This window comes from Fusarium sambucinum, chromosome III, assembly GCF_050947815.1.
Source record: "Fusarium sambucinum isolate potato_lamoka chromosome III, whole genome shotgun sequence".
Lineage (NCBI taxonomy): Eukaryota > Fungi > Ascomycota > Sordariomycetes > Hypocreales > Nectriaceae > Fusarium > Fusarium sambucinum.
The window spans coordinates 7,567,668-7,592,129 of record NC_139292.1 but is presented as its reverse complement, the minus strand read 5'-3'; the positions used below and the strand labels follow the sequence as shown (position 1 = coordinate 7,592,129).

At 47.0% G+C, this 24,462-nt stretch overlaps 9 protein-coding genes across 9 annotated transcripts; 5 read left to right on the top strand and 4 right to left on the bottom strand.

Moving 5' to 3' along the window:
- Positions 1–992: 992 nt before the first annotated feature.
- FSST1_012698 (reverse transcriptase family protein) lies at positions 993–4,892 on the top strand (the record flags this gene model as incomplete). Its single annotated transcript, XM_083235947.1, has 1 exon — positions 993–4,892. The coding sequence occupies one exon, from the start codon at positions 993–995 to the stop codon at positions 4,890–4,892; it is 3,900 nt and encodes a 1,299-aa protein (XP_083082394.1).
- A 2,039-nt stretch (positions 4,893–6,931) lies between these two features.
- On the bottom strand, positions 6,932–9,036 carry FSST1_012697 (uncharacterized protein; the record flags this gene model as incomplete). The annotated part of the gene is made up of 5 exons (XM_083235945.1): positions 6,932–7,622; positions 7,671–7,859; positions 7,908–8,536; positions 8,589–8,669; positions 8,722–9,036. The coding sequence occupies 5 exons, from the start codon at positions 9,034–9,036 to the stop codon at positions 6,932–6,934; spliced, it is 1,905 nt and encodes a 634-aa protein (XP_083082393.1).
- A 1,494-nt stretch (positions 9,037–10,530) lies between these two features.
- On the top strand, positions 10,531–11,643 carry FSST1_012696 (uncharacterized protein; the record flags this gene model as incomplete). The annotated part of the gene is made up of 1 exon (XM_083235944.1): positions 10,531–11,643. The coding sequence occupies one exon, from the start codon at positions 10,531–10,533 to the stop codon at positions 11,641–11,643; it is 1,113 nt and encodes a 370-aa protein (XP_083082392.1).
- Positions 11,644–12,740: 1,097 nt separating this feature from the next.
- FSST1_012695 (uncharacterized protein) lies at positions 12,741–13,130 on the top strand (the record flags this gene model as incomplete). The annotated part of the gene is made up of 1 exon (XM_083235943.1): positions 12,741–13,130. The coding sequence occupies one exon, from the start codon at positions 12,741–12,743 to the stop codon at positions 13,128–13,130; it is 390 nt and encodes a 129-aa protein (XP_083082391.1).
- A 3,139-nt stretch (positions 13,131–16,269) lies between these two features.
- Positions 16,270–17,403, bottom strand: FSST1_012694 (uncharacterized protein; the record flags this gene model as incomplete). The annotated part of the gene is made up of 1 exon (XM_083235942.1): positions 16,270–17,403. One exon carries the CDS (start codon positions 17,401–17,403, stop codon positions 16,270–16,272), a length of 1,134 nt encoding a protein of 377 aa, XP_083082390.1.
- A 438-nt stretch (positions 17,404–17,841) lies between these two features.
- FSST1_012693 (uncharacterized protein) lies at positions 17,842–19,115 on the bottom strand (the record flags this gene model as incomplete). Its single annotated transcript, XM_083235941.1, has 5 exons — positions 17,842–18,203; positions 18,251–18,324; positions 18,374–18,806; positions 18,860–18,896; positions 18,951–19,115. 5 exons carry the CDS (start codon positions 19,113–19,115, stop codon positions 17,842–17,844), a joined length of 1,071 nt encoding a protein of 356 aa, XP_083082389.1.
- A 1,378-nt stretch (positions 19,116–20,493) lies between these two features.
- Positions 20,494–21,668, top strand: FSST1_012692 (amidohydrolase family protein; the record flags this gene model as incomplete). Its single annotated transcript, XM_083235940.1, has 2 exons — positions 20,494–20,670; positions 20,724–21,668. 2 exons carry the CDS (start codon positions 20,494–20,496, stop codon positions 21,666–21,668), a joined length of 1,122 nt encoding a protein of 373 aa, XP_083082388.1.
- A 534-nt stretch (positions 21,669–22,202) lies between these two features.
- Positions 22,203–22,964, top strand: FSST1_012691 (alpha/beta hydrolase; the record flags this gene model as incomplete). Its single annotated transcript, XM_083235939.1, has 2 exons — positions 22,203–22,207; positions 22,274–22,964. 2 exons carry the CDS (start codon positions 22,203–22,205, stop codon positions 22,962–22,964), a joined length of 696 nt encoding a protein of 231 aa, XP_083082387.1.
- Positions 22,965–23,181: 217 nt separating this feature from the next.
- On the bottom strand, positions 23,182–23,664 carry FSST1_012690 (uncharacterized protein; the record flags this gene model as incomplete). The annotated part of the gene is made up of 1 exon (XM_083235938.1): positions 23,182–23,664. One exon carries the CDS (start codon positions 23,662–23,664, stop codon positions 23,182–23,184), a length of 483 nt encoding a protein of 160 aa, XP_083082386.1.
- Positions 23,665–24,462: the final 798 nt, after the last annotated feature.

Genomic DNA, 24,462 nt, shown 5'->3' with positions numbered 1-24,462 from the left:
GTTCCCTTAAGACTAGGTTGCTCTTACTAAGGTATAACTTATACGGCATAAACTGCATAACAGAGGTTATAAAGGAAGCTTTTATTACACTATAGCAGCAACTTCTTCCTCTTACGATCTCGGTTAATAGAGACATCTACTCATCGCCGACCAACCAACCCAGACAAACTAAGCCGTTCGGTGAATGAATGAGACATTGTACCTGGGTGGGTACTCGGTAATCTGACGGATACTGTACATACCCAGGAGGGACTCATCCCTTGAAACCACTTTCCCAACATTTTTAAATGAGAATCTCCATTGTGTCCATCAAAGGGTCTTGATCCATAACGGTCGACAGTCTAGCGATTACAAGGGAGGGAATAGCAATTGATTGCCGTCTTTTCCAAGTAAGGTTATCATAATTACAACTATGTAGAAATACAGAGTACAGTGTCTACAAAAAGACTTTCACTTCTATGTATTGACCGTATCCTCCGAAAACAGGCCGCCCGCAATTTTGCGGCCGTTCGTTATCTACAGTCTGCAGGGGTTTCCAAATAATTTATCGATTTGACTGGTGTTGACTTTACCACGGCAGAAGTACACAACTAATAACTAGACACTGACCTCTGTAGGGAGTATGGAAAGAGGCAACGCCATAATGATCTTCGGGTTATTCACTTGCAACGACCTGAGGATGTAGACTGCACGTCTAGTCACTTGATTGCTTGCGTTCGTCCCTTCAAGCAGTTTTCCTCTTCTACCAAACATTCATTTTTATATTTTCATCTCTTTCAAACCTACATTACAAACCACTGCTGACCACTACCAACAATCACTATCTTCCTTCTACGTATCTTGTTCACTCTTTTATCACATTTCCTATTCCACAACATTGACATTCCTTCGGCGGCTGCTCCACGCGACATACATCACGCTTGGTAGCAACCGTCTTCCTTACCTCATGCCAATCATTTCCCAAGTACCTTGACTCAAGGCACTCTTTCGCCATGGTGAACCAGAATGTCGGCGCGAGGCGGGAGTGGCAATTCGGTGATGAACAACTCCCCATTCTACAATTCAACGCCAAGATGTCGCCTAAACGGTTCGGTGAGGTATTGGAGGGTGAAGAGGCCATGGTCGACGGTACCCACGCCAAGGTGATTGCCTTTTCTGACCCTTCCCTCTTGATGTTATTTCGCAACCATCATGGGTATGACATGGACATCAATCGCAGTCGTCCTATTGCTCCGTCCGATCACCCTTCCGCGCGATTACACAAGCAGAAAGAATACGATCAGGAGGTGAAAAGGGCAGAGCAGCAGGCGAAATGCAGGGCGAGACGTGGCTTGCCGCCGCTGATCGAGACCACCCTGATTGAGCCAGTCTCTGATCTACCACTTATCCTCTCCAAAGTTTTCTTCTGCGTACACAAATCCATCCCGCTGGGATCATGGTCAATTGATTGGCATGACGACGAGAACATGTGGCTGTCTGCCACGCTCTTTTTAGAGACTTCAATGGGCCAGCTTGCTATTCACAATGTGCACAACCCAAACACCAAGGAGCACCAGATCGAGATTGAGCCTTTGATAAGGCGACTTGAAACTCCTGTACTGCACATTGTTGTTGGCGACTTCAATTTACATGATGAGTCTTGGGGAGGCAGGTTATTCAAACCACAACTGGCCTCCGCGAAAGCCAGAGACCTCAGAATCTCGATGGAAGCCGCCAGCATGGACCTTGTGACGAAGAAGGGGACTGTTACGTACACTCGAGGTCTCGAGAAAGTCTCCGGTGAGGCCGAGAACGTGGAAGATGCATCTTTAAGCGATACAGCTGTGTCAGCGACAAAGCGAAGAGGCTCCAGGAAGAAGGGGAAAAAGACGCGAGCCTACAAGAAAAGGCGGAAAAAGAAAGGTCAGAAGGACACAACGGCCTCAACTATCTATCTTACATACGCCAGCAAGCTTCTCCGAAGTTCGATCCAAAGCTGGGGCGTCGACAAGAAGAGCCTAGTTGCTGCATCTGATCACCGTTGTATTCGAACGATCCTGAAGCTTCGAGTCTATCTGGACAACAGGAAATACTACAATTACAAGAAGGGTCCAATTCGTGCATTGAAGAAACATGTGGACAAGAAGCTACAAGAAGACCTCAATCATCGGGAGATCAAGAGCGAACAAGACGTGAGTAAGGGTATCGCCGATTTCACCGAGATCGTGATTGGAGCGCGAGACAAGTATATTCCATATAGACTTGTCAATCCATCGACCAACTACCGAAAGAGGAAGGGTTCGAACGCCCACAAACGAAATCTTGTTCAACCGCGGGATACAATCGTCAAGCCTAGCGTATCCAACCAACAGCAGCGGTGGGAGGATTACAAGCTCAAAAGGAGTAAGGAACGGGCCAAGTACCGGGTATATACGGCCAAGACAAGTCAGGCCTCGAACGGTCCATTTGCTCTGGCAAAGATGGCGATGCGCAATTCGCAACCCAAGATTGTGGACGATATCCCCACACTCGACGAGGACACAAACGGAGTGACCTACCAAACTGCTGAGGAACAACATGTCTGCTTCAGAAAAATGTGGGCAAAAACCAGTGACGAACCTTCTACCGAGATTCCTTTTCCCAAGTTAGCCTCGGATCGGAACTCATTCGGGATCAAAGCGTCTATAACCAAAGGCCAGGTCCAAGCGGCAATCAAGAAGCTTTCGTGTGGAAAAGCAGCTGGGATCGACGAGATCGCCCCTGATATCATCAAGATAACCCGCAACGAGGTTGCACACTTCCTCGCTAAGCTATTTCAAGCTTGCCTGGATCTTGGTGTGGTCCCTGATGCCTTCAAGCGAGCGATCACAGTCATCCTCCGCAAACAAGGCAAGGACACCTACAGTTCGCCAAAGAGCTGGCGCCCTATTGCCCTCCTCTCGGTTGTCGGCAAGCTCTATGAGAGAATCCTCACCGATTTCATCGTTGCTGCAGTCATCGAACACAACCTTTTGCCCGCCACCCAGTACGGCGCACCTGGTGGGTCGACCTCCCACGCAATCAAGGACATGCTTACACCTGTTTACCATGTATGGGCTAAAAGGAGGCAGCGTTTCGGCGCTAAGCTGATTTGTAAGGATCTTCTCAAGGCAACTATGCTGGGTGTCGACATGGCTTCCGCATACGACGGTGTGCCAATGGCACAGCTACTTCAGGAGCTTGCTGACAAGGGGTTTCCTGTGTGGTTACTTCGTGTCATCCATTCATTCCTCTCTAATCGGAGGACCTATCTAAAGCTACCCCGGAGCCAATCTCAGGAGTTTCATGTCAACATTGGTATCCCACAAGGCTCACCCCTGTCGCCTATCCTTTTTCTCTTCTTTACCGCTCCTCTGTTGGATCGCATCAACCGCAACCCGTACAGATCTGCTAAGAATCGTCCTGTTGCGTACGTCGACGACACTTATCTCGTTGTTGTCTCGAAATCGTACAAGGACAATTGTATTGCTCTGGCAGAGGCCCACAAAGAGATCATGGCATGGAGTGCAGAGACTGGTATCACGTTCTCACCAAAGAAGTACAATCTCATGCACTTCAAATGCCCGAGCGACACAGGCCCCGACCCTACCGATCTCCCCGATATCCCAGGCCTCAAGAACAACCCTGCATGTCTGAAGACGAAGGTCAAGGTGCTTGGTGTCGTCATCGACAACAAACTGACATGGGAACACCATGTCTCCGAAATTGAGGTCAAGGTAAAGAAGTCTCTTGCTTACATGCGAAAGCTCCAAGGACCCACTTGGGGCATGACTCTCATGGGTTGCAGAAGATTCTTTATCGGCAAGATCCGTCCCACCATCGCTTACGGCTGTATGGCCTGGTTTGTACACAGCCCACAGCAAACGCTCGATTGGTCATTGAAGGGCCCTCAGATGAAGCGCTTGGAAAAGCTTCAGTACCAATGCCTGAAAGAGGTTTCGGGAGCGCTTGGTAACACCACCCGCAAGGTCCTCGAGAAGGAGCTACATCTCGAAGACATCAAGACATTCCTCCATCGCTCCATGATCTCTGCCAGGGCCAAGTCCCTCAAGGTTGATCCCAAGTCACCTTATGGCATTGAAAACATTCCCATACATAAGAGGGAAACGGGAATGAAATCCACGCCGTATGAAGATCTCGACCGCGAAGCATCGATATTGTGTAACAGTGCGAGAACGGCGATCCAGGAGTCCGAGTCCGAGTCCAAGTCCAAATCCAAGAACCCAAAAAGTTGGAAGGACGTTTGGCTGAACCCACAGAGGCGCAAAGCCACAATCAACCGGCTTGCCAAACAACAAGCCGACGGCAGATGTGCTGCTCTTTGGGAAGTCTATCGCCGAGATCGACGCAAACGATATCGGGGCAGGCATCAGCCGCAGGCCCTCGAACAACCCTGGGGCCCAGAGTCCCTGACGTTCTACAAAGGAATGTCTCGAGCACAAAGCACCATGCTTCTACATTGCAGAACAGAGTTTATTGGTTTAAACTATCATCTCAACAGCATCAATGCCAACCGCCGCACGCCCGAGTCGACGCCGGTGATCCCTGCTAGCAATGCACCCGGTTTGCCCGGGTCCACGCCGGTGATCTCTGCTAGCAATGCGACCAACTCGCCCGACCCCAAGGACGTGGTCCCTGCGACATGTTCTTGCGGACATGCTCGCCAAACCGTTTTTCACATGTTCCTCGACTGTCCTGACCTACGGGAAGCCCGTCGTCATTTGGAAGAAGAGGTGATGTTTCTGAACATGAAGCGGCTTCTAACAACCCAGGGCAAGTTCGCTGCTGACTGGGCCATTTCTTACTTCAAATTGGACCAATTTGAACTGCCTCGGGCCGATTCCATGTTTGCCCCAAGACCGGTTGGGAATTAAATTTCCCAATCACTTTGCCTGCTTCAAGGCAGGTTTCCATTCGGATGTCGTGACATTATTTATCAACCGTACACGACAAGCCGTTGACATCACCCAACCTGTTGGTCTAGTGTATCTAGGCCGGCGTGATCGAAGAGACTCTATATCTCATTCTTTGTTCTCCTAGGTCAATCCTAGTGAGACGCATCGCGTCCTGCACGGCATTATCTTTTTGCTTATTTTTTTGGGTCTACCACAGTCTTGCCTCTACAGGGAGACCAAGACCCCCTTCGTTGAAATTATTGATGGTGTAATCACACAAGGATCAAGACGATCACATGACATAGTGAGAGGTCTAGTCACGTGACTCGGTTCAATTGACTATGGCATTGGGTGAATTTGTCTGCAAGTCTGCACTTGACTTGTTCTAAATCGCTAACTGACAAGTCAGGTTTCGCTTCAGCGTTTTAACTTCACACCAAACTCTCAACCGGTACGTTTCATGCATTTTTGCTGTCGACTTTGCTAATCTCTCAATAGCACACACGAATTTCTTCCTCCAGTATGTCTGGCTTCTCCTCTCTCACTCGTCGCTACTGGTCATCCTGTTGCTTACTGACAATTTGACAGCAGACTCCGACTCAGACAGAGTTTCCCGGTACGTGAGACATCTTTCATTTTGCATTAGACTCTTCGCTCACCTGTGTATGACCAGCAGTTCAGGCCACTGTGGCCAGACACATGGGAAAGCTGGTCAGCATTAACAGACCCCTCTTATTGCTTTAGTATGCATTGCTGATGACCTAAGTAGTCACTTGGAACGCTCGTACTCGTCTTTGACAGTCTGAACGAGCACCCCCAGTTCCATCAACCACAGCTCATGCCGGTAAGACCCTTTCCCTTCATCCCCAGCTCTCTTCTGTTCCAGTCCTAATCTGTTCCAGACCTATCGCGTCACGGAATGTGGTCTCTCTTGTTGTAAGGGCGTCCCCTCTCCTGATCTTGCGATACAGTACGCGAAGCTGCTGCCCTTCCTGTTGAATCCACTGTAGGTCCCTCTGAGGGACAGGAATGCCAGGGAGTTGCAGGACCTCACAGCCAAATATGGCTAGCGGTAAGTAATTTTTATTCGTGTCCTGACACTTTGGCTAATTGGTTGTCCTTCTAGCCACGCTGTCTTCGGTCGAAGGTCTTCGGCCTATGGAGACACATCTTAGCTCCGTCGTTGCAAGGTCGTATAGATCTTGGAATAGGGCTAGGCTGATATGCAGCGCCCTGATGATCTTGCTATGCGTATAGCGAAATCGCCTTGTGTATTGCCTAGCCGTAGGGCTACGGTCGTGGGGTCGGATGGTACAGCGATACGGTATGTTTTACTTGTTTTCATCTTCTTTGACTGGATAATAACTAACCATTTCTAGGCATCGACATCGTGACTATGATCTGGGTTAGCTCAGTACGTCAAATGGTATTGTCTTATCTGAATGGTATTCCAGTCTAGGTTATTAACTCTTTAAGGATAGTCAGGGGCGGGACGACTAGCTTTTTTGCTACTGTTCTTGCCTTTCTTCGTAAGTAGATCTACCGCCTCCCTTTATTCCCTTCTGTTTACTAACTTGGACAGGCTGGTGGTTTTGTCGTATAAGGAAGAAGAAAGTGTCTGCCATTGTCTTGTCATTTTACACGTAAGTGCCCTTCGGTCTGCTGCATACCAATTTAAGCTGACACTGGCCTCACAAGAGCTTTATTCTGATATAGAGTTTTGTCGAAAGCTTGTCTGAAAGCATGGCCTTGTGGCCTTATAATATTGTTGAATTATTGGACATCTACCGTTTAGGCCATCTCATTTCTTCATGAAATGATCGAAAGTCTCAAAGATATAAATAACCCATCACATAGAATTGTGAACCCTATATAGTCTCTATCATAAATTGATCAAGACATTTTACAAACATGCTGACGTACTCATGTGCTAGTGACCTGTGACTACATTACATTATTGTTCTCGTGACATTCATAGATGACAGATGACCTACGTGCACTACAGACATCAATCTATGTCATGACCAGATCTCATCCGCTATCTCCTCAAACAGGCTCGCTGCCCAAATTGTATCGTAGTCGAAAAATGGTCGCGAGATTGTACATGCTTCTTCTGTCCGTGCGACCTGGTATTGTGGTTTTCCATCAACACTTGTGTCGTTCCCAGAGGCAATTGTCTTTTGGCCAAGTTCCATCACTCTTGGTGAACCAGTGACACCTTCCGACGCCCTTCGTTTGCGTGGCCGGTGCAGTGTGATAGCAGAAAGGCTGTTCACTGGACTGACGGCTGAGAACTTGATCGCGGAATCCCGAAGAAGCCAAGACGGAATATCGGTAGAGCTGGGTGGCCTACCAGTAATGAGAGCATAATCGAGCGACAGACGAAGCTTCATATAGTTGCGCGTGACAAACAAATCATCCCAGTGCGCCGTGATACCTTTTGTCGTCATTGACTCTTCCGTTGTGGGTCTTGACTGGCTTTCGGACTTGGTCGATTTTGGGCGAAGTGGTAATTGAACAGGTGTTGACTGAACAATTTGCGTAATCATCCTACTAATGTCCACAGCCCCTTCAAAACGCTGACTACACAAGTGCATAGCTTGAGAATGATATCTCGTCAATAGCTCCTCATGATCTGTTCCCCGATCTCGAGGTGACATTATCTCATCGAGAGAGCTTAGCATCAGAGGGAAGGCGATGTATGCGATTCTGCGACCATAGTCAGTGGCGTTTGTACAAGAAATACTTTCTACTTACGCTGAGATTGGTAGATGCTGGGTAAGTCCTTCTTGGACAATGAATCTGACTAATTTTGTAGTCTCTGTTGTCGCGCTATTGATGCTCTTGCCGATACCTCTTAACACAGAGTCATCGAGGATTGATACGCCTTTTTGTCGCTGCTCAATCATCATCGCCTCGTGATTCCCCAAGGCTATCTGAGCAGCACTAAATAAAAGTCAGTGAGTCATTTAAAGTCTGGTTTGGGAGACTCACTAGGCATAAATGTATATCACACTAGAGATGAGTGTCGTGGAGCGATGTACATCTGGCCTACTCAGAAATGGCTTCACGGTGTTCTCTGCCTCATTTCTCCAATTATCCAAATCCATCTGAGCGGTCCGTATCCTCGCTAAACTTCTATCAAAGTTATCCAGAGAGTACGTCAAGTCGAACGCGTTGGGGCCATAACAGATAGACAATATCTCTGTCAGGATGATAGCGAGGCGACATTGAAACGTGAGTATGTCGGCTAAATTTTTCTTGGTACCACCATCATAAACTGAAGAGCAATGCAATTCGTCGACGAGATCATCTGCGGTGACAGGCTCAATGTTGACATTGAAGCTGGAAGACGTAATCTGAAGTGGTTTGCGTAAGCCCAGGGTGACTACTCTGTCTCTCCAGAATAACGACCACCAGAGCATTTTTCTCTTCTTTTTATGCTCTGCACTAGCGCCTGGGGCCTGGAAATTGTGCGCCTGGGCGACTATCGCGTTTTGTATGCCAATTGCGAGCCATGTACTTCCTGCATGTGGTTCGACAGATGAGAATTGAAAGGTGAGAAGGAGAGCTGCTTGGGCTTTGGTGAAGGCGTCCGTCTCCACTCCGAGATCGAAGAGTAACTAAAGCAGAACATTGTCAATTGATATTTAAGAGATTTGGTGATGCGCATACCTTTGCGCGACGATAAAAGATACTCCTCGCGACTTTGACATTTGTGTACCCTGCATTCTTAAGTACAGCTGAAGAGACAAACTATGTCGCGTCAGCTAACTGTAAGCCAGGTCATTTCATTGAGAAGCCTGACCGAAGATGCGGAAAATAGCATGGCTTGGAAAACAAGCAGTGGCATTGTCTTCTTTGTCGCGCCAGCAGTATCTCGGTCGAGATACATGTCCCAAAAGTCTTTTTCATTTATAAGAGGATAGTAAGGATGTAGGTATAGAAAGTATTGGTAGATGAACTCTTCTTGGACATTTCGCGATGGAAGGTGGAAGCATCGGTTGTGTGTTAGAAAGTCTACATCTTCTTGAGGAAGACATTGGACGTCTTTGAGTGTTAAGAACGACTGTGTTGAATAGAAGACTTCGAATTGAGTAAATGGGGCTGATGGTCTGTCCATATTGAGCTGAGGTGAAGACTCTTTCAATTGACTTGGAATATGTGATGCGATATGCGATCGCTACAAAATGCCCGGTCAATAATATTGAACACGATCTCTTAGCCAAGGACAAACGGATGGCATGGACGGATGAGCCGTCCCCGCATTTCCATTGCCGAGAACCACTGAAGAACTAGCCTGAATGCCGACTTGTGGTGGTGATGTACTATTAGAAGACACATGAACTAGTGAGGTGATTACGAAGAAAATTGCAAACTATCAATGCGACACGCTCTAAGATGATCAAAACATAAATTAATTAATGCGGTATTAATCTGAGTAAGCCTAAGAGTAATTATCTGTGTTTTGAGAACTATCCAAGTCCATTATTCTTATTATCGGCATCATTGAGCGCAAGTTCATGGTAGAGTCACCACCGTGTCCCACTCAGCCTCGGACGATAGGGTACAAAAATAAACGATCCAGAACCCGCCATGTAACGGCGTAAGCTGACCTACTAATTTAGTCTTTTACGCTTCCTTCGGCTGACCCATCCTTCACATATCTTGAGGCAACTTTACAGATATAATTCCTTCAGTATCTCTGTCACCATGATTAATCCCATCATTCAATCTTTTTCTATTCATTTTTCTACTCTGTTTGTTGTCGCGCGAGACATAAGTTGTCTGCTATTAAGTTGATGAACCAGTACCACGTGACCATAGACCCACATATCGTGTCTTCACGGTCATTCTCTCCTCCCAGCCTCGCATTATTATCATCATCACCCTCATTCAATCACCGACACGGCGCCGCATCACGAGAAGCGACCTGATTGTTCTTGCAGAGTTCTGGAGTGCAAAAAGGCCATTTCTTCTGATTCAAGCGCGCGTTCAAAGACACCGGCCGACTCGCGCTACAGCCATTGAAAATTCCGACCTGTACCCATCGAACGAGAGCGTGCGCGCCGCCTTCCCCTTCGTTGGAACATTCGGGGCTTGTGGAAGGGATCTCCTTGGTTTTGCAGCGTGCTGGGAACCATCGGATTAGTCTTGCAGCGTGCTGGAGACTGCTAGATTGCCTGTCAGCGAACCTGGTGTTCTTTGTACGTGCCGTGACGTGTCGACAACTACCGACCACACCCGAACGATACAGCCCCATCATATTCGCGCTCAAATATCCGGATACTCGTCGCTGTGGGCGTTATAATTGCCGACTCCTACCCAACAAACGAGGCTTTGTTGCCTTTTTGTTGGAAGGACCGGGTTCCGCAGAAGGAATCTGCTTGATCTTGCAGCGTGCTGGGGATCAACAGGTTGCCTGTCGACGAGTCTGGGTCTCTTTGTCCGTGTTGTGTTGAGGTCTGCAGGTACGTATCTTGTAATTGTTGCTGATGATATATCGCAGTCTCGAGGTATCGGAAACGTTGGCCAATCGAGGCCTAAGAGACGAAACTATCAGGCCAGGTTATGCTCTTTCGATCATACACTTGGGCTGTTTATTTCTGTATCCAAAATGTCCTCTTCGTCAAAGCCATGTCCCATTGACGAGACCGTACCAATCGTTCTCGAGTGGAAATGCGACGACGACGGCGTCACACAATATCTGGCCAAGCCAGACCCCAAGATTGACAACATCACACTCAAGACTCGTTTGAGCGAGAGCGCCTTGTTCGAGCTACGCTTCCCCGTTAATCTCAAGGGTGTCGAAGGCGTCACGTCTATCACAATGTCGATTCATCCTTCCTCCATCACATCGTTCGAGTTCGCACCTGCTACAACGCCCCCCGACGCGGCGAAGGAAAAGTTCAATCGTGGAATAAATCGCCTTGCACTTCGAACGAACAAGCCCATGCAGATTCTCGTCCCTGTTCCTGCGATAGAGCCACTGGCGCCAGCGCGAGCGCAGTCAGGCAAAGTCGTCGATGCTATCCGTACACTTTCCACTGCGAGAGCTTTCATAGTGTATATAGACGACAAGAAGTTATCGAATAAACAACTCCAATGCATCCGCGACGCCGTGAACCGAGGTGGCTTGACGCCCTTCCCCGACCGAAATGATCTTGCGAGCATGTACCACGGTACTGGAGCTAAGCTCGTCAGCCTTGCTGATATCCCGCAAATACCGCAAATCTCCGACGCGCCTCCATCCTATCACGACAGCGAACCACCGCCGCCTCCCCCTCCCATCAACGAGAAGAAGCGTCGCCGAGTAGATAGCGAAAGCGAAGGCAAAGGCGGCGACGCGATTTCTGAGATTTGGGCCGAGCTCAAAGCACGAGACGAACGCGACCGAACCGTACAAGACGAGCTGTCAGATCTAAAGCAGGAGAATAAATCCCTGCGAGAAGCGCTCGAGCAGATCCGTCAACAAGTTGCCACGTTCCACCAGAACCTGGATGACTTGAAACAGGATGTAGGGCACCTTCAAGGTCAAGACAAGCACAATACAGATACGCTAGAAGGGTACGATACAAGGTTGGTCGAGTTGCGTGATGATCTAGAAGATCTTGATGCCAAGGTCGATTCAATTCAAGAGCATCGCGATGAGAACGGTGTGGCTCGCGACTTTCTTGATAAAGTTCGCAGCGATGTGTACGATGATATTATCACGCGTCTCACGGGCTGAGTATCATTCTCAGAGACTCATCAAACCTGAACAAACATCGCGGTAGCCCATCACGCACTGAGTGCAGTCTAGGCAGCTATGGCACGAATTGTCGAGGAGCTTTTCGTAGCCGAGCTAGTATCATGTGGTTTTGAGCGGGTTTTTCTTGGGCCTAGTTCTGTTACCCCGAATGATGCGTGGCTGTCCCATGCCTCATAGCCTAGGGGACGACGACTGAGCACGCACGCTCTGGCTTGACGCACCAAAGCCAAACTCCTGCTCGCTATACCAGGACTCGATGCTGGCGCATGATGTCGACTCGACGCCGTTGCTTGTAGCCGCAGGCGTATACGACATCACAACCAGGCGTTGCCTCATCCCAGTGGTGGCCGTCGCTCCCCACCGGGCTACCATGTAAAGGCCTTGTCAGTACCATGTCTATTTGGCGCTGAGATGTTTGCGCTACGATCAAGGCCGGCATCATCAACTACCTTCGACCATTCGATTGCTGCCCATCGCACACCGAAATGATCCTTCACGACCTGTCTTGCTCGGGACGAATGACTCATCATCATGCCGTCTCTCGCTCTTTGTAGTAAGAGACATCAACATGCACGACCTGCGAAAACTGCCATCCATCTATACCCACCACCAACGGTCGTGTTAGGTCCCTCCGCCCATCATCTCCGACAGCGAAATGCATCCATCCGCCCTGCGAATGGACCTCTTCTATATATACACATATACCCTTAATTGTTCCTGATCTGCAAGCGATGATAATATAATTGTATTCATATCATTATCCATCTTAAGTTCCCATGTGCTTTACTCCGTCTCCCCACCATCGCACTTGTAGACACTCCATAATGCGTCCGATTGACGCTTACCGTGTTACTGACTGGCGAAAAATTGTATTTAATCTTTGTAGATATCTCTCCATACCACTTGCATACCATAATCGTGCAAATGGTACCTACCACCTTTCGTCGCTGCATACCCTTGATTCGTGATTGCTGTGTTGCCTTGTTGAGATGTTTTGAGCATTTCATCCTTCCTACACCCTTTTGTAATTATAGTGGACATGCGGGAAGTTCTCGTGGAAGCTTCTACTCCAGACCATGACATATGGGAAGGTCATGATGGGTATCATCCTAGCATGGGCCAACTCTGCTCCCAACGCTGCCTTCAAGTTCACCATGCCCCAGATCATCAAGCTTGGTTTCTCCACTGCCAATGCTCAGCTTTTCGCCATACCTCAGTACCTTTGTGGTGGAATTGCCGCATTGTTAACTGGAAAGTTCTCAGATCGCCTTGCCTGGCGAAGATCATTTATCGCCGGACCTATGGCAGTTCTACTCATTGCCACGGTATTTCTATTTAACTATTCCAAGGATGTTGGTAATAATATCCCTGCTATGTACAGTGGTATTGTTCTCGCTCAAGTCGGTATCTATCCATTACTGCCTGGTATCAGCGCTTGCACCGGTACCAATGTTGTTTCATCTTAGAAACGATCCATCAACCTTACTGAGACATTAGCTGCAGGAAAACTTGGAAGTAGGTGTCCATTGATCTCCCGCAGAAGCCCATCTAGCCAATTATCAGGCCCTATTGGCATCAACATCTTGACAGGGAAGATCCCCGATACCCTTCCGGTTATAGTATTTCTCTTGCCATCATCTGCCTGGGTACTTCCTGTGCTTTGCTCATGCGTTTACTTCTCTGGAAATCCAACAAAGCCCCATCTCGTGACTCTGAGGCAGAGGTCCGCCGGAGACACTCAGAGGAGGAGTTGGACACTACGAGAGAGTGAGGCCGAGTGAACAAATATACTCTGTAGTAGCTTCAGGGAGTTTGGGTACAAGGAATGCCAGTTGATCCTATAGCAGTAAGCGCAATAGCTACTTCATTTGTCATCGCTTACCCTTTAAAGGACAATAAGATTGTGATACAGAGATGATCTATTGTTGTATGAAATAGTCGTATTGTGATTACTTGTTGTACGTACCATAATATAATGCCAACCAAACTCACACTACGACCTTGCTTAAACAGATATGGAATACAACATATTTTACGTACTTGTCAAGGACATGACTGAATTGGAGATTCACTTTGTAAATACTCAGTTACTAGTAATACTTCTGTCCTTTCCTCCAGTGACATATTCTGACGCTCTTTAGTAATCACAGTCACGTACGAGTTCCTTCAAATCGTGTTTACACAAGAGATGCAATCTTCAAGCAGTCTTGTATTGGCATGTGCTACCTGTCATCTTCCCTGCAGATACTCTGCCAACTCAAAAGAGCGCAAGGGCATTTGGTGGGCTTGCAACCGCTCCTGACACCCAATCCCAGTCAGCAACTTCTACCATAATACTTTGAGAGGACTACCATTCATAGTGAATTACACATGAAAAATGTGTACCTCCTCAGCTCCTTGCACTTCTTTGAAAGTTCCTCAAAATAAAAAAACTCACTAATCCAGCCCACCAGAAGCCACTCATGTATATACCATTCAAGGTCTTTACACGGTCAAACCTCCCGGGATCGTACATCAACACACATATGGCGGCGATATTGATGTTCCCGAGAAACTTGAGAAGTCCTTAAGATGACTTGAGACCAATGTTGTCGGGCTTTCTCCTTTTGTACAGCTCGTGAAGATACTCACGCTCGGCATCGTTCATTCTTCCGTAGGTACTCAGCTAGAATTATGAAGCCTGTGACTATGTTACTCCCAGCCGGTAATGAGTAGAGACTCATGTTTTGATACTTGAGGGTGTCGATGATTTGTTCAAAGGGGACCTTGTGGGATTCAATGGCATCGATTTGGATACATTGCCGGAAAACACATGCATATCAGTCGATAAACACAGCCCGTCCAGCTATTCCTTAGGCTGAGACATCTGCATACTCACGAGCTCAAGACTTCTTGACATGGGGTTATGCAGAGGGTGAATGCTGTTTGGATGATCCGGGGTAGAGAACTCTTCTAACTTTCTACCCATGTAGTATAGCTAGTTGCTTAATTAGAGGCTCTACATAGTTCTGCTTATAGGATAATTAACTGCTTCATCCTTATAAGCATATTGCCCAAAGCCATCCCATTGAGAGCTACATGGCGTTGAAGCTCTACTAACATCAGAAAGTCAGCTACAGACTGCCATATTCAGTGACAAGCTCAAATAATCGACATATGCGTGCTTCAATGGCGCCTTGTTAATTAGCTTTAGCTCTAGGATTTTGCGCGCAAACTATGGAGTCATGGACCAGCTGCCTCTGTCGGCCTTTATCATTCGACTAACTCCTTGACTCCATTACTTCAAAAACAGTTTTCATCTGATCTTGATGTTTTCCCTAGCTACCTGACTGATGACTTCATCATTTAAATGGTTCAAAGTTCCAAGCTGGTCATCAGGACCCCAAAGACCCCACGCATTGCCTCGGGGACCTTTATTATCTGAGAGAGGTTCGTCAAAGTCGGGTGTGATCGGGAGACCGTATTTCTCATTTTAGTTGAGCGCGGGACATGTGTGAAATGATAGTCAACAATGGCTTGAGTTATTTTAATGACCATCAATACTATATAGAACGATGGTTCTGGCTTACCGTTCCAACCTGACCATTGCGCGGCGTATCAGAGACTCGAGGGGACTCTCCGATAGCTAGTGGAAAACCCCCGACCCAACATCCACTCTCCGGTCCGATGATACGTCACATAGTTCCCTGTCATGTTTGAACAAACAATTTCCATTTGTATGATTTCATGTTACGCTCTCAAGTCAGAGAGGGTGAAAGTAAACGCAGCAGAGTTTAAACAATACAGCCCTCAAATGTTATAGTTTAGAATAACGAGTTGTTACAATAGCAGAGCGATACCAAAGACGAAAGATACACCGAGTCACTGGAAAGGCACATGAACGACTCTCAAGATCATCACTTGGTCTAGCTGTAACTTTCGTATATACTCGCAATAGGTCAGGCATGGCTTGGTTATCACAAACATTGCAACAGGGTAACTTGAACAACCCGTTATGACCGAGGGAGTTTAATATAAAGATAGTTTATTGCTAGCAGTTACTGTATCTAGACCAGATAAATAGGAACCAAAAGAGATAATGGGTGACAACTGCTGAGTCACTTGCAATGAAGATCTTGGTGGTAGTATCAGATACTTCAATGAGAACTTGAAAAAACGAAGCGAGAAAAGTGTCTATCGTGTTTGGATGCTGAACTTGCCATACACGAATGCTTGGGAACCTGAGTTGCTGTGTCAAGTGTTGAAGGCTACTCCTACCCACCATTTCCGTATCAGCAGCAAGTGGGTAACTCCTTGACCAGCCGTCTACAAACCCAACTACTAACAGAGTAAGACGAAACTCCAGTTGCTGTAGTGCAGCAATACCCAGTATGGAGTCAGTGAAGCCGCTTCGCAGGGGTCGTCAAACCACTGTGTTAAGCAAGAGCTGCCGTGGCGGTGAATCAGCACCCAGTAGACGTCTGTAAGATGAGCTACTGGAAGGATGCGCCGCAGGCTTGGTAGTATGTAACAAGAAGGAAAATGGGATCAAGGATGAAATGCGCCCTTAGCGTCAACTCCTTCGAAGCGTGATTTCCAACAAATCAAGACAACACTTGAAGAAGACTAGTTCGAAGCGCGATTCCTGTGCAACTCCAACCAGCTAGTATGGATATCTGCGAGTAGCCTCTTACTCTCGCGAACAAGATTCTCCTCTGTCTCCAAACACTTGGGCGCCAATTTATAGCTTTCAATTTGAGCGTTCACCTCGTCGAGTCGGGCTTTCAGGTTTATCGAAGCCCCTCCATGCTCGGAGTCCACCGAGGAACTTTGGCGTGAGTCCTCGCTTTCCTGTTCGTTGGTGGTGTCATCGTTGGACTCTGACGTCTCTCCAGAGGCGTAGTAGCCACTTGAGGAGAGGATTTCATCTTTGTCGGTTACTGAGTAGAAATCAGACTCGTCACTTGATGAGGCGGGTCCCACCGTTTCGTAAGCTGAGTCGGAACACTCACTAGAATCAACGCGGGGAATCAAGAAAGGGCATGGGACAGCCTGTCGTGTGGATATCTCTTGTGAGGTCCGATTGTCATCCACAGGTTGAGCTGGTGGTAGTCTGACTCGGATGGGCAAGTTGAAGGTCCTTGGTGAAGGTGCGGCATCGATGACAGACCTGCCAAAATATTCACTAATATCTGCTTCGAGTTCCTGGTTACTGCTTGCTTCTTCAGAATTAGGAACTGGTCTCTGGTAGATCTCCTCATTACATCTTTGTACAGGTGTTGATAGTCTGGCTCGAATAGGGGACTTGCACGTCTCTGGTGAGGATGGTACGTCACGCAGGTACCTGGCCTTTCTAATCCTATGCTTGACTTCTTCAGGGTCTGTAAAAGATGCTTGACTTGTACTAGTTGTTTGAGTCTGTACAATGGACGCCCTTTGACCCTTCGTGACCGACATCGCTGTAGCCGTGTGCAGAGACGGTCTGTTGGGGGTAGTACTATTATTCAGAGGTCGAGCTGGTGCCCGTTCGACATGGATAGTGAAGTTGGAAGTTGCTGGTGGTAATTCGACTTGAAAAGAGTAGGACGAGGTATCTGGTGGCAGTTGAATTCGGAAAGAGCGTTGAGACGCCGTTGGCTTCAGTTGGACTTGCATAGAGAGATCGCAAGTCCCTAATGAGGGTTCCTCGTTAGTTGAAGGCCTGCATATGGGTTCTTCAAGGGCTGCAAAGGCTATCTTGCCACGAAGTATTTGAACCATGGTGATGATTGTTGTTGCGGATTTACCGTGAGTCGAAGAGAATTGTGTTGTTTTGCAGTTTGTGCAGAGAAGAAGGGTGATGCGAAGGGTGAAAGATTGCGTAGAGCGAAGGAGGAAAGGAGTATTTTATAGCAGGTCAAACGCGATGGCCAAGGTCTATATCGATGAAGCTCAAAATCTTGAACCTAACTCACGGTTGTCTGCATTAACCATCGAATAGAGTTTCTTGACTTGATGATTGTTGAAACTTTAAGCTTTCTATTACAAGGCGATATGAATTTAATATCCACAATATGGCCCACGAGAATTTGAACAACGAGGTTCTGCTAAGTAATACCCGAACTCAAAAGCATCAAAGTTATTTCGATCATACGGTGTCTACTCTATTCTAATAATGTAACTTTCTGGCATTCTGAACGTAAACCGATTCGCCACTCTTTAGCCCAGAGCACCATGTGACATCCTTTTCGTATGGTACTGTGCTGTGTTCACCGTAACCAAGTTTTCCTCACTCGTGGTATCATCAACAGCCATAGTGGTCCTCATCTCAAAGGATTGTTGGACAGTAATTTCCAAGTCTGTGCCTTGATGTGAATGCTGAGGCTTTGGAGTATTGTCGTAGATATTTAAGCTGTCTGGAGAATGAGGATTGTCCGAAGAAGGTGACTTTGACGATTGTAAAGATGCAAGGAAAGTTGGAAAAGTCCTCGAGAACAAAGGCTTGAGGGATGGTACGCAAGCACACATGATTGCGATGTTGCATTCGAGGCCAGACCATATGGCGATGTCGACACCTTTAGCTTTACGGATGTTAGCATGAATAATTTTCGAGTCATCAGAAACTCACCTGGTCGCTGGGATATGGAGACTGAACTATAAGCCCAGAGTGAGTGAAGCCTAATTATAGCAACAATGCAAGAACTGTATCGTGTCAGTATCCGAGTGTGAGGTTTAATGAGAGGGAACTTACACTCCTCCAGCTGCGAAAACACCCATCAAAACGACCTTGATCTTCCGTCCAATCTGCAAGTTCTGAAGGAATGGCATGGGGGCCACCAAAATTGCGATGTCATTGACAATATTGATTCCAGCAAACGCATACCGTAAAGCTCTATTGTCGAGACACTTCCCTGGTATCGAGTCATCCCAGTACTTAGCGACAGGGTAGCAGGTGAAGACGGTCAACATAAGACAAAGCACCCCATACACTGCAAAGTACACAGTGAGGCTGATAAAGAGACGTCGGGCCTTGGCCGTGATAAAGATTCGAAGGCATTGGAATGCGATGGACAATTTGATCGCGAGATGGCAGATTGTGTATGATATCACACTCGCAGTCGTAGCTTGGATGATGGGTGAGAGTAGCTCTGGGTTAGGTGGTTGTCCGAGACCAAATCGAATCTCTGGATGACAATTTTGTGAGTAAATTGTAGAACATCACTGTGTAAGAACTTACGTTGCATAACAGCAATCAAGAAGCCCAAAGCGCCGAGCTATAAATGATGGTTAGACGAAAGAGCATCGCGGGATGGTTTACAGGGACTCACATTTGCAAGAATAATAAACCCATCGTCAGCACCAAGACTCCGCACTAAACAAACCCTCGTAATAAATCTCGATATTACAAAGAGAGAAGCGAGACAAGTGAAGAGAACCCCAAGTATCACAAGAGTATAACACTCGTGCGGTACGAAAATGTCGGCGATGTACATGGTCAAGACAGCATTCTTTCAACAACGGAAATAAAAATTCACTCAAGTGACAGGCTAGGTCAATTGGGTCTTCAATTTATCTACATATTTGCTTACCTGTGAAGTGTTCTCATATTTTCCTCCCTTTAGTATCTCAGACATGTGCACATTTTTACGGCGTCTGACCTTGCATTTTATCATCAGCTGTTGAGATGGCAGATGTACGGGATTTTGTGTGGTCAAGATATGCCATTTTTATGCAAGGGAATAACCAGGTCTCTGATCATGTCTTGATTCGGAAGTGATCAGTCACGGCTGAGAAGGCGACTAAGCTTGCTTTAGTTAAAGAAAGACGAAATTCGCCCTTTTTTGATAATTTGCCTGCGACAGGGGCTGGGAATAATTCAGGTTAGTCGTGGTCAAATCAGTTGGGTGGAATTAAATAAAAACCGAGGAGGATCGTCTTGAATGTAATTGGGAGGTAGCAGTTAGGCCGCGATGCCTGTCATGACAGGTGTCAATAGAAGCAAGGGTTCAAAAACAGCCCGAACTCTTTCGGATTTGGTGGTTTGCATTGGGAACGGGAACGCCAGGAACGCCCAGGAATTATGTGCAGCCCTATCTCTGTCGCTATTGCGCATGCATTCCGACACTCTGCTACCATCCCTCTCTCTACCCTACACAAGCACAGAGATCGAAGTAAGAGACACAGCCAGTGTAACAATGGGTGCACTGCCTCAATTTGTCGAAACAGGTGAACATTGTTCATAAGAGATGCTTAACTCATTACTAGAGTCAAATATTTACTTTATGGATATTACAATACTGCGTTGCCATTATAACTATAGTGACCATGAATGCTATTCAGACGGTGCAGTCTGTGCTTAACACAGATTGAAACGTCATCGAAGCACTTCTTTGAGAGGATGATTTGCCCAGTCTTTTGCTAAAATATCCTTGGAATCGTTATCGACGTAAACTCCACAAGATTCAAGGCATCTACCGACAATGCGGTCGAGCCATCAATATCTTGCAACCCCATATATTCCATCGTTTAGATAAGATAAAAGCGTCAAGATAACAAAATACAGGCCCAAGCTTCTGTGTCTCCCCGGCAGTTTGCTCTGCCACAGTTGCATCAACACAGCATTAGCGCTTACTTGTACCCGTAGGGCAATCAAACAAGCCAATGCGAGGCAGACACTGACTGATCAACGCCCCCAAGCTTGGCCGTCGGTGCCGTGAAGGATTTAATTACCACCCTCTCATTAAATGCACCAAGGATTTCTTTTGTTGAGATTCACATAAATGCACTTGTACATCCCTCATAATGACCTCAACCTCTCTGATCTCTCACGGTTCTCTTTTACAACACATTCATTATATCACACTCGTTACCATGAAGTTTCTTGCTATTTTCAGTCTTTCTGTAACTGTGGCTGCTTGCAAAAGCACGCTGCCACCAGCCAAGTCAGCCAAAGTTGACGTCCACGCCCACTTTGTGCCTGATTTCTACGCCGATGCTTTGAGGGAAGCTGGACATGTACCTGGCCCCGATGGAATGCCTGGTATTCCCGTAAGTTAACTCATCTCAATTACAATCGTGTCAATACTGACCTTGACATGCAGAGCTGGGATGCCGAGTCTCACTTAGAGTTCATGAAGGAGAACAACATTGAGAGATCAATCTTGTCGATCTCAAGCCCTGGAGTCTACCTTAACGTCCCTTCAAAGAATGCTACTCAGCAGGCTATCAGTCTGGCACGCGAAGTCAACAAGTATGGCTCTCAGGTCAAGGCCAAATACCCCAAGGAGTTCGGCTTCTTCGCTTCTCTTCCTCTGCCGGATATCCAAGCATCTCTCAAGGAGATTCAGTACTCCTTCGGCGAGCTTGACCCCAAGCCTGACGGTGTCGTGATGATGTCCAACTACTACGGCTTGTACCTCGGCGACCGCGATCTTGAGCCCATCTACGAAGCTCTCAACGAGCTCAACGTCACCATCTTTGAGCATCCCACAACTCCTTGCACTCAGTTCAACGGAATGCGATTCGATATTGACAAGGACACGCCTACCATTTCTCAACAGCAGTGGCAAGCTCTTAACCGACCCTTGGCCGTTCGACAATTCGCCGCACCTACTCTTGACTTTCCCTTTGAGACAGCGCGAACATTCGCCGACTTGTTCTACACCAGCATGCCAACCAAGTTTCCCAACCTCAAGTGGATCATGTCCCACGCTGGTGGTGGTCTCATCCCCACACTGGACCGAATTATCACCTACAGCGCTCTCTACCCTGGCTTGAACCTTACCGAGGATTCAATGAAGGAGACTCTTTCCACAAGCTTCTTCTTCGACCTTGCTGGACCTTGGCCTGTCAACTTTGCTATTCCTTCCCTGATGCGATGGGTCGACTACACCAGAATCGTTTGGGGCTCGGATACTGTTTTTACGCCTATGGATACGGCTGCCAAGTATGCTGCTGCTTTTGACAAGGAGGTGGATAACGTGTTCAATGATCCTGTCAAGGCGAATGCTGTCCGAGCAGACAACGCGCGAAAGTTGTTCAACTAGATACAACTAGGCATGAATGGCTGTGTTCTAATGTATGTTTCACAGCAGATTGAAATCTCGGAGATATTTTTAATAAGAAAATATTAATTTATAATCACGCTTCATGATTGAGTATTGTATATCCTTGTTGCTTCTAGTCTGGCATTGATCATGAATATTTCTGTACTATTTGTATTCCCAGCAATTCTCTCACCAATTAGTCGGAAACTCGATTATTGGTGGACTATCTCGCTGCCTTGAAAACCTGCATGATATGACCTCGGTATCAATGCCAAGAACAGCAATTTTTGTAAGCTACTCGGATGATAGACGGCTGGGATCACTGAATTTGACCGGGTAAATGTCCTCAACGTGGAATTATGCGGGGTGATGAAGTGGTTCTTCGCTCCCCACAGTTGAATTCATCCGTGGTAGGTGGCGATGGAACCCAGCAAGCCGGTTAATTTGGAAAGTGCATATATATCAGCCTTTATGCCGTCTTTGATGTAGCTATATTGTAACACCATTGTGAATTGACGTATCAGGAACGCCATAATGAAGTGAGTAGTAAACTCATTAGAAGTCACTGTAGGAACAAGTGAAGACCCATAGTCTAACCCTCACAGGCTCGACCCCTCACAACTTACTGCTTTCCTGGCAGCTAACTCAACTGGTGTCGGCGTTCTAGTGTGCCCTGGCGGTGGCTACAGCATGATAGCCCGAGGCCACGAAGGACTCGACCCTGCCCGATATCTCAACACTCTCGGCATCGACGCCTGGGTTCTTGAATACACTACAGCTTCCAACATGACCCCGCCATTATATCCAAAGCCAATGGATGAAGCCCTCGGTGCCTTGGATCTCATTCGACAAGAGGCTCCTGATCTGAAGAAACTCGGCATCTGGGGCTTCTCAGCCGGAGGTCACCTTGCAGGAACGACACTTACAAATCCTGAAACTAATCTCGACTTTGGTATATTGGGGTATCCTGTCCTCACTCTTGAGGACGATTATACTCATGAGAACTCGCGATATAACCTTCTTGGAAATAATCCTACCAAACAGCAAATTGATGAACTCTCGGTACAGAAGAGAGTTTCTGACAAGACACCACCGACATTCCTTTTCCACACATCCAACGATGGTCTTGTCCCGGTGCAGAATACATATCTTTATGCAGAGGCTATGGCAAAGCATGGCAGATTGACTCATGTTGTGGTGCTTCCTGATGGTCCTCATGGAATCGGCTTGGCGCAGAATGACCCTATTCGAGACTGGACGCCAGAGCTGAAACGATTTCTCACATATTCGATTTAGAGGATGTTGAAGGAAATATTGGCATCTATTTCTTATATATGTTCACATCTAGATGGATCTTATCCAAAATGTGCTCTCGATTGCACGATTTAAACGATGCAACATATTTACTGCAATTCACAGTATAAATAAGACAAAGTAACAAAACACCATAAGTACTGGAAATAAAATGATAACAACCACGTCTTGAGCCATGATTCTATCTCTTGAGCTATCCTCAACAGCTGCTAGCTGCTGCAGCGCCAGCAGCAGCATTAAGATTAGTACTCGAGCTCTCATCCTCCTCCCGCTTCTGATGCTCGTAAATAGAAAGCAAACTCATGATGACAGCATACTCAAAAATGGGGCCAAGGTCCATATTTATCTGAAGAGTACCAACTGCACTCAGTCGCAAACTCATAGTATGGCTCGTAAAAACAGCCATTAGCTGTCCATTAGGATCCTGGAGTTTGAAGTTGTTATCACTGAGACTCGAAGCGTGCATTCCATCCACAGCAACATTGTTGTCCTTCCTCCAAGTCATGGGCACGGGCTGTCCAGTGTTGGGAAGGCTGAACATGAAAGTCCAGCCGTAGTTGTCATCACCGCGATGAACCATCTGTAGATACTGTACGTTGGGAGGACTTCCAATGACAATCTTGAAAGACTTGGTATCGCTTGGAGATACTCTACTGCAATTTGAAAGAAAGCAAGCCCCCATTGGCATTCCCTCTGCATTGAAGGACAGATCTGGATCCTTGGAGATCTTGAGGCTGTATGTAGCTGGACCGTCGGATGCATTGTCAGGCCTGCATTCGTATCGGCTGTGAAAAGTGGGTTTTGTGACTTTGTAGCGCGCTGGACCGCTCATGTGATTCTGGGATGGAGTTGAGGTGTTTTGTTGGGGAGGGTGATACATGGACTGGCCCTGTGGTTGTCCAGCTGAACCGGGCATAGCATAGCCTTGTGGAGGCATTGGGGGCAAGACGCCATTCTGGGGGACGTGGTAGGCCATCGACATATTGGAGGTTGTTGTCAAGGTGATATAATGGGATTTAAAAATTGATATCAATTTAGTAGTTGAAGTCTAGATGGGGTTTATGACTTGGCAGCTGGGGAATATATATATACGTTTCTACGTCTTTGCTAGTAAAGTACAGAAATCAACAAATACGTTTCTACGTCGATTGAACACCATGATGGAAGCGTGAAGATCATTGCATCATATCATTTTCATAGTCAAGTCTTACACACAGCCTGAATAAAGTGGAAACTGTTTCATGGTGAAAGTGCAAACAAGTTAAACGTCAGACAGATATGAGTGGTTGGAGGATCGATACATGTACGTATGTGGCTAACTTTACCGCAGAGCTTACCATAAGGGGTATTTTGCTGCGCTTGAACCTTAGGGATGACATCAAAGGATCTGCGATAGCCGAGCACTGACACATATTTGGTGGGATGAGCGCTGTCAGATTACTCTTTGGTCTTACAACGCAAGCTTTATCTTAGCAGGTAT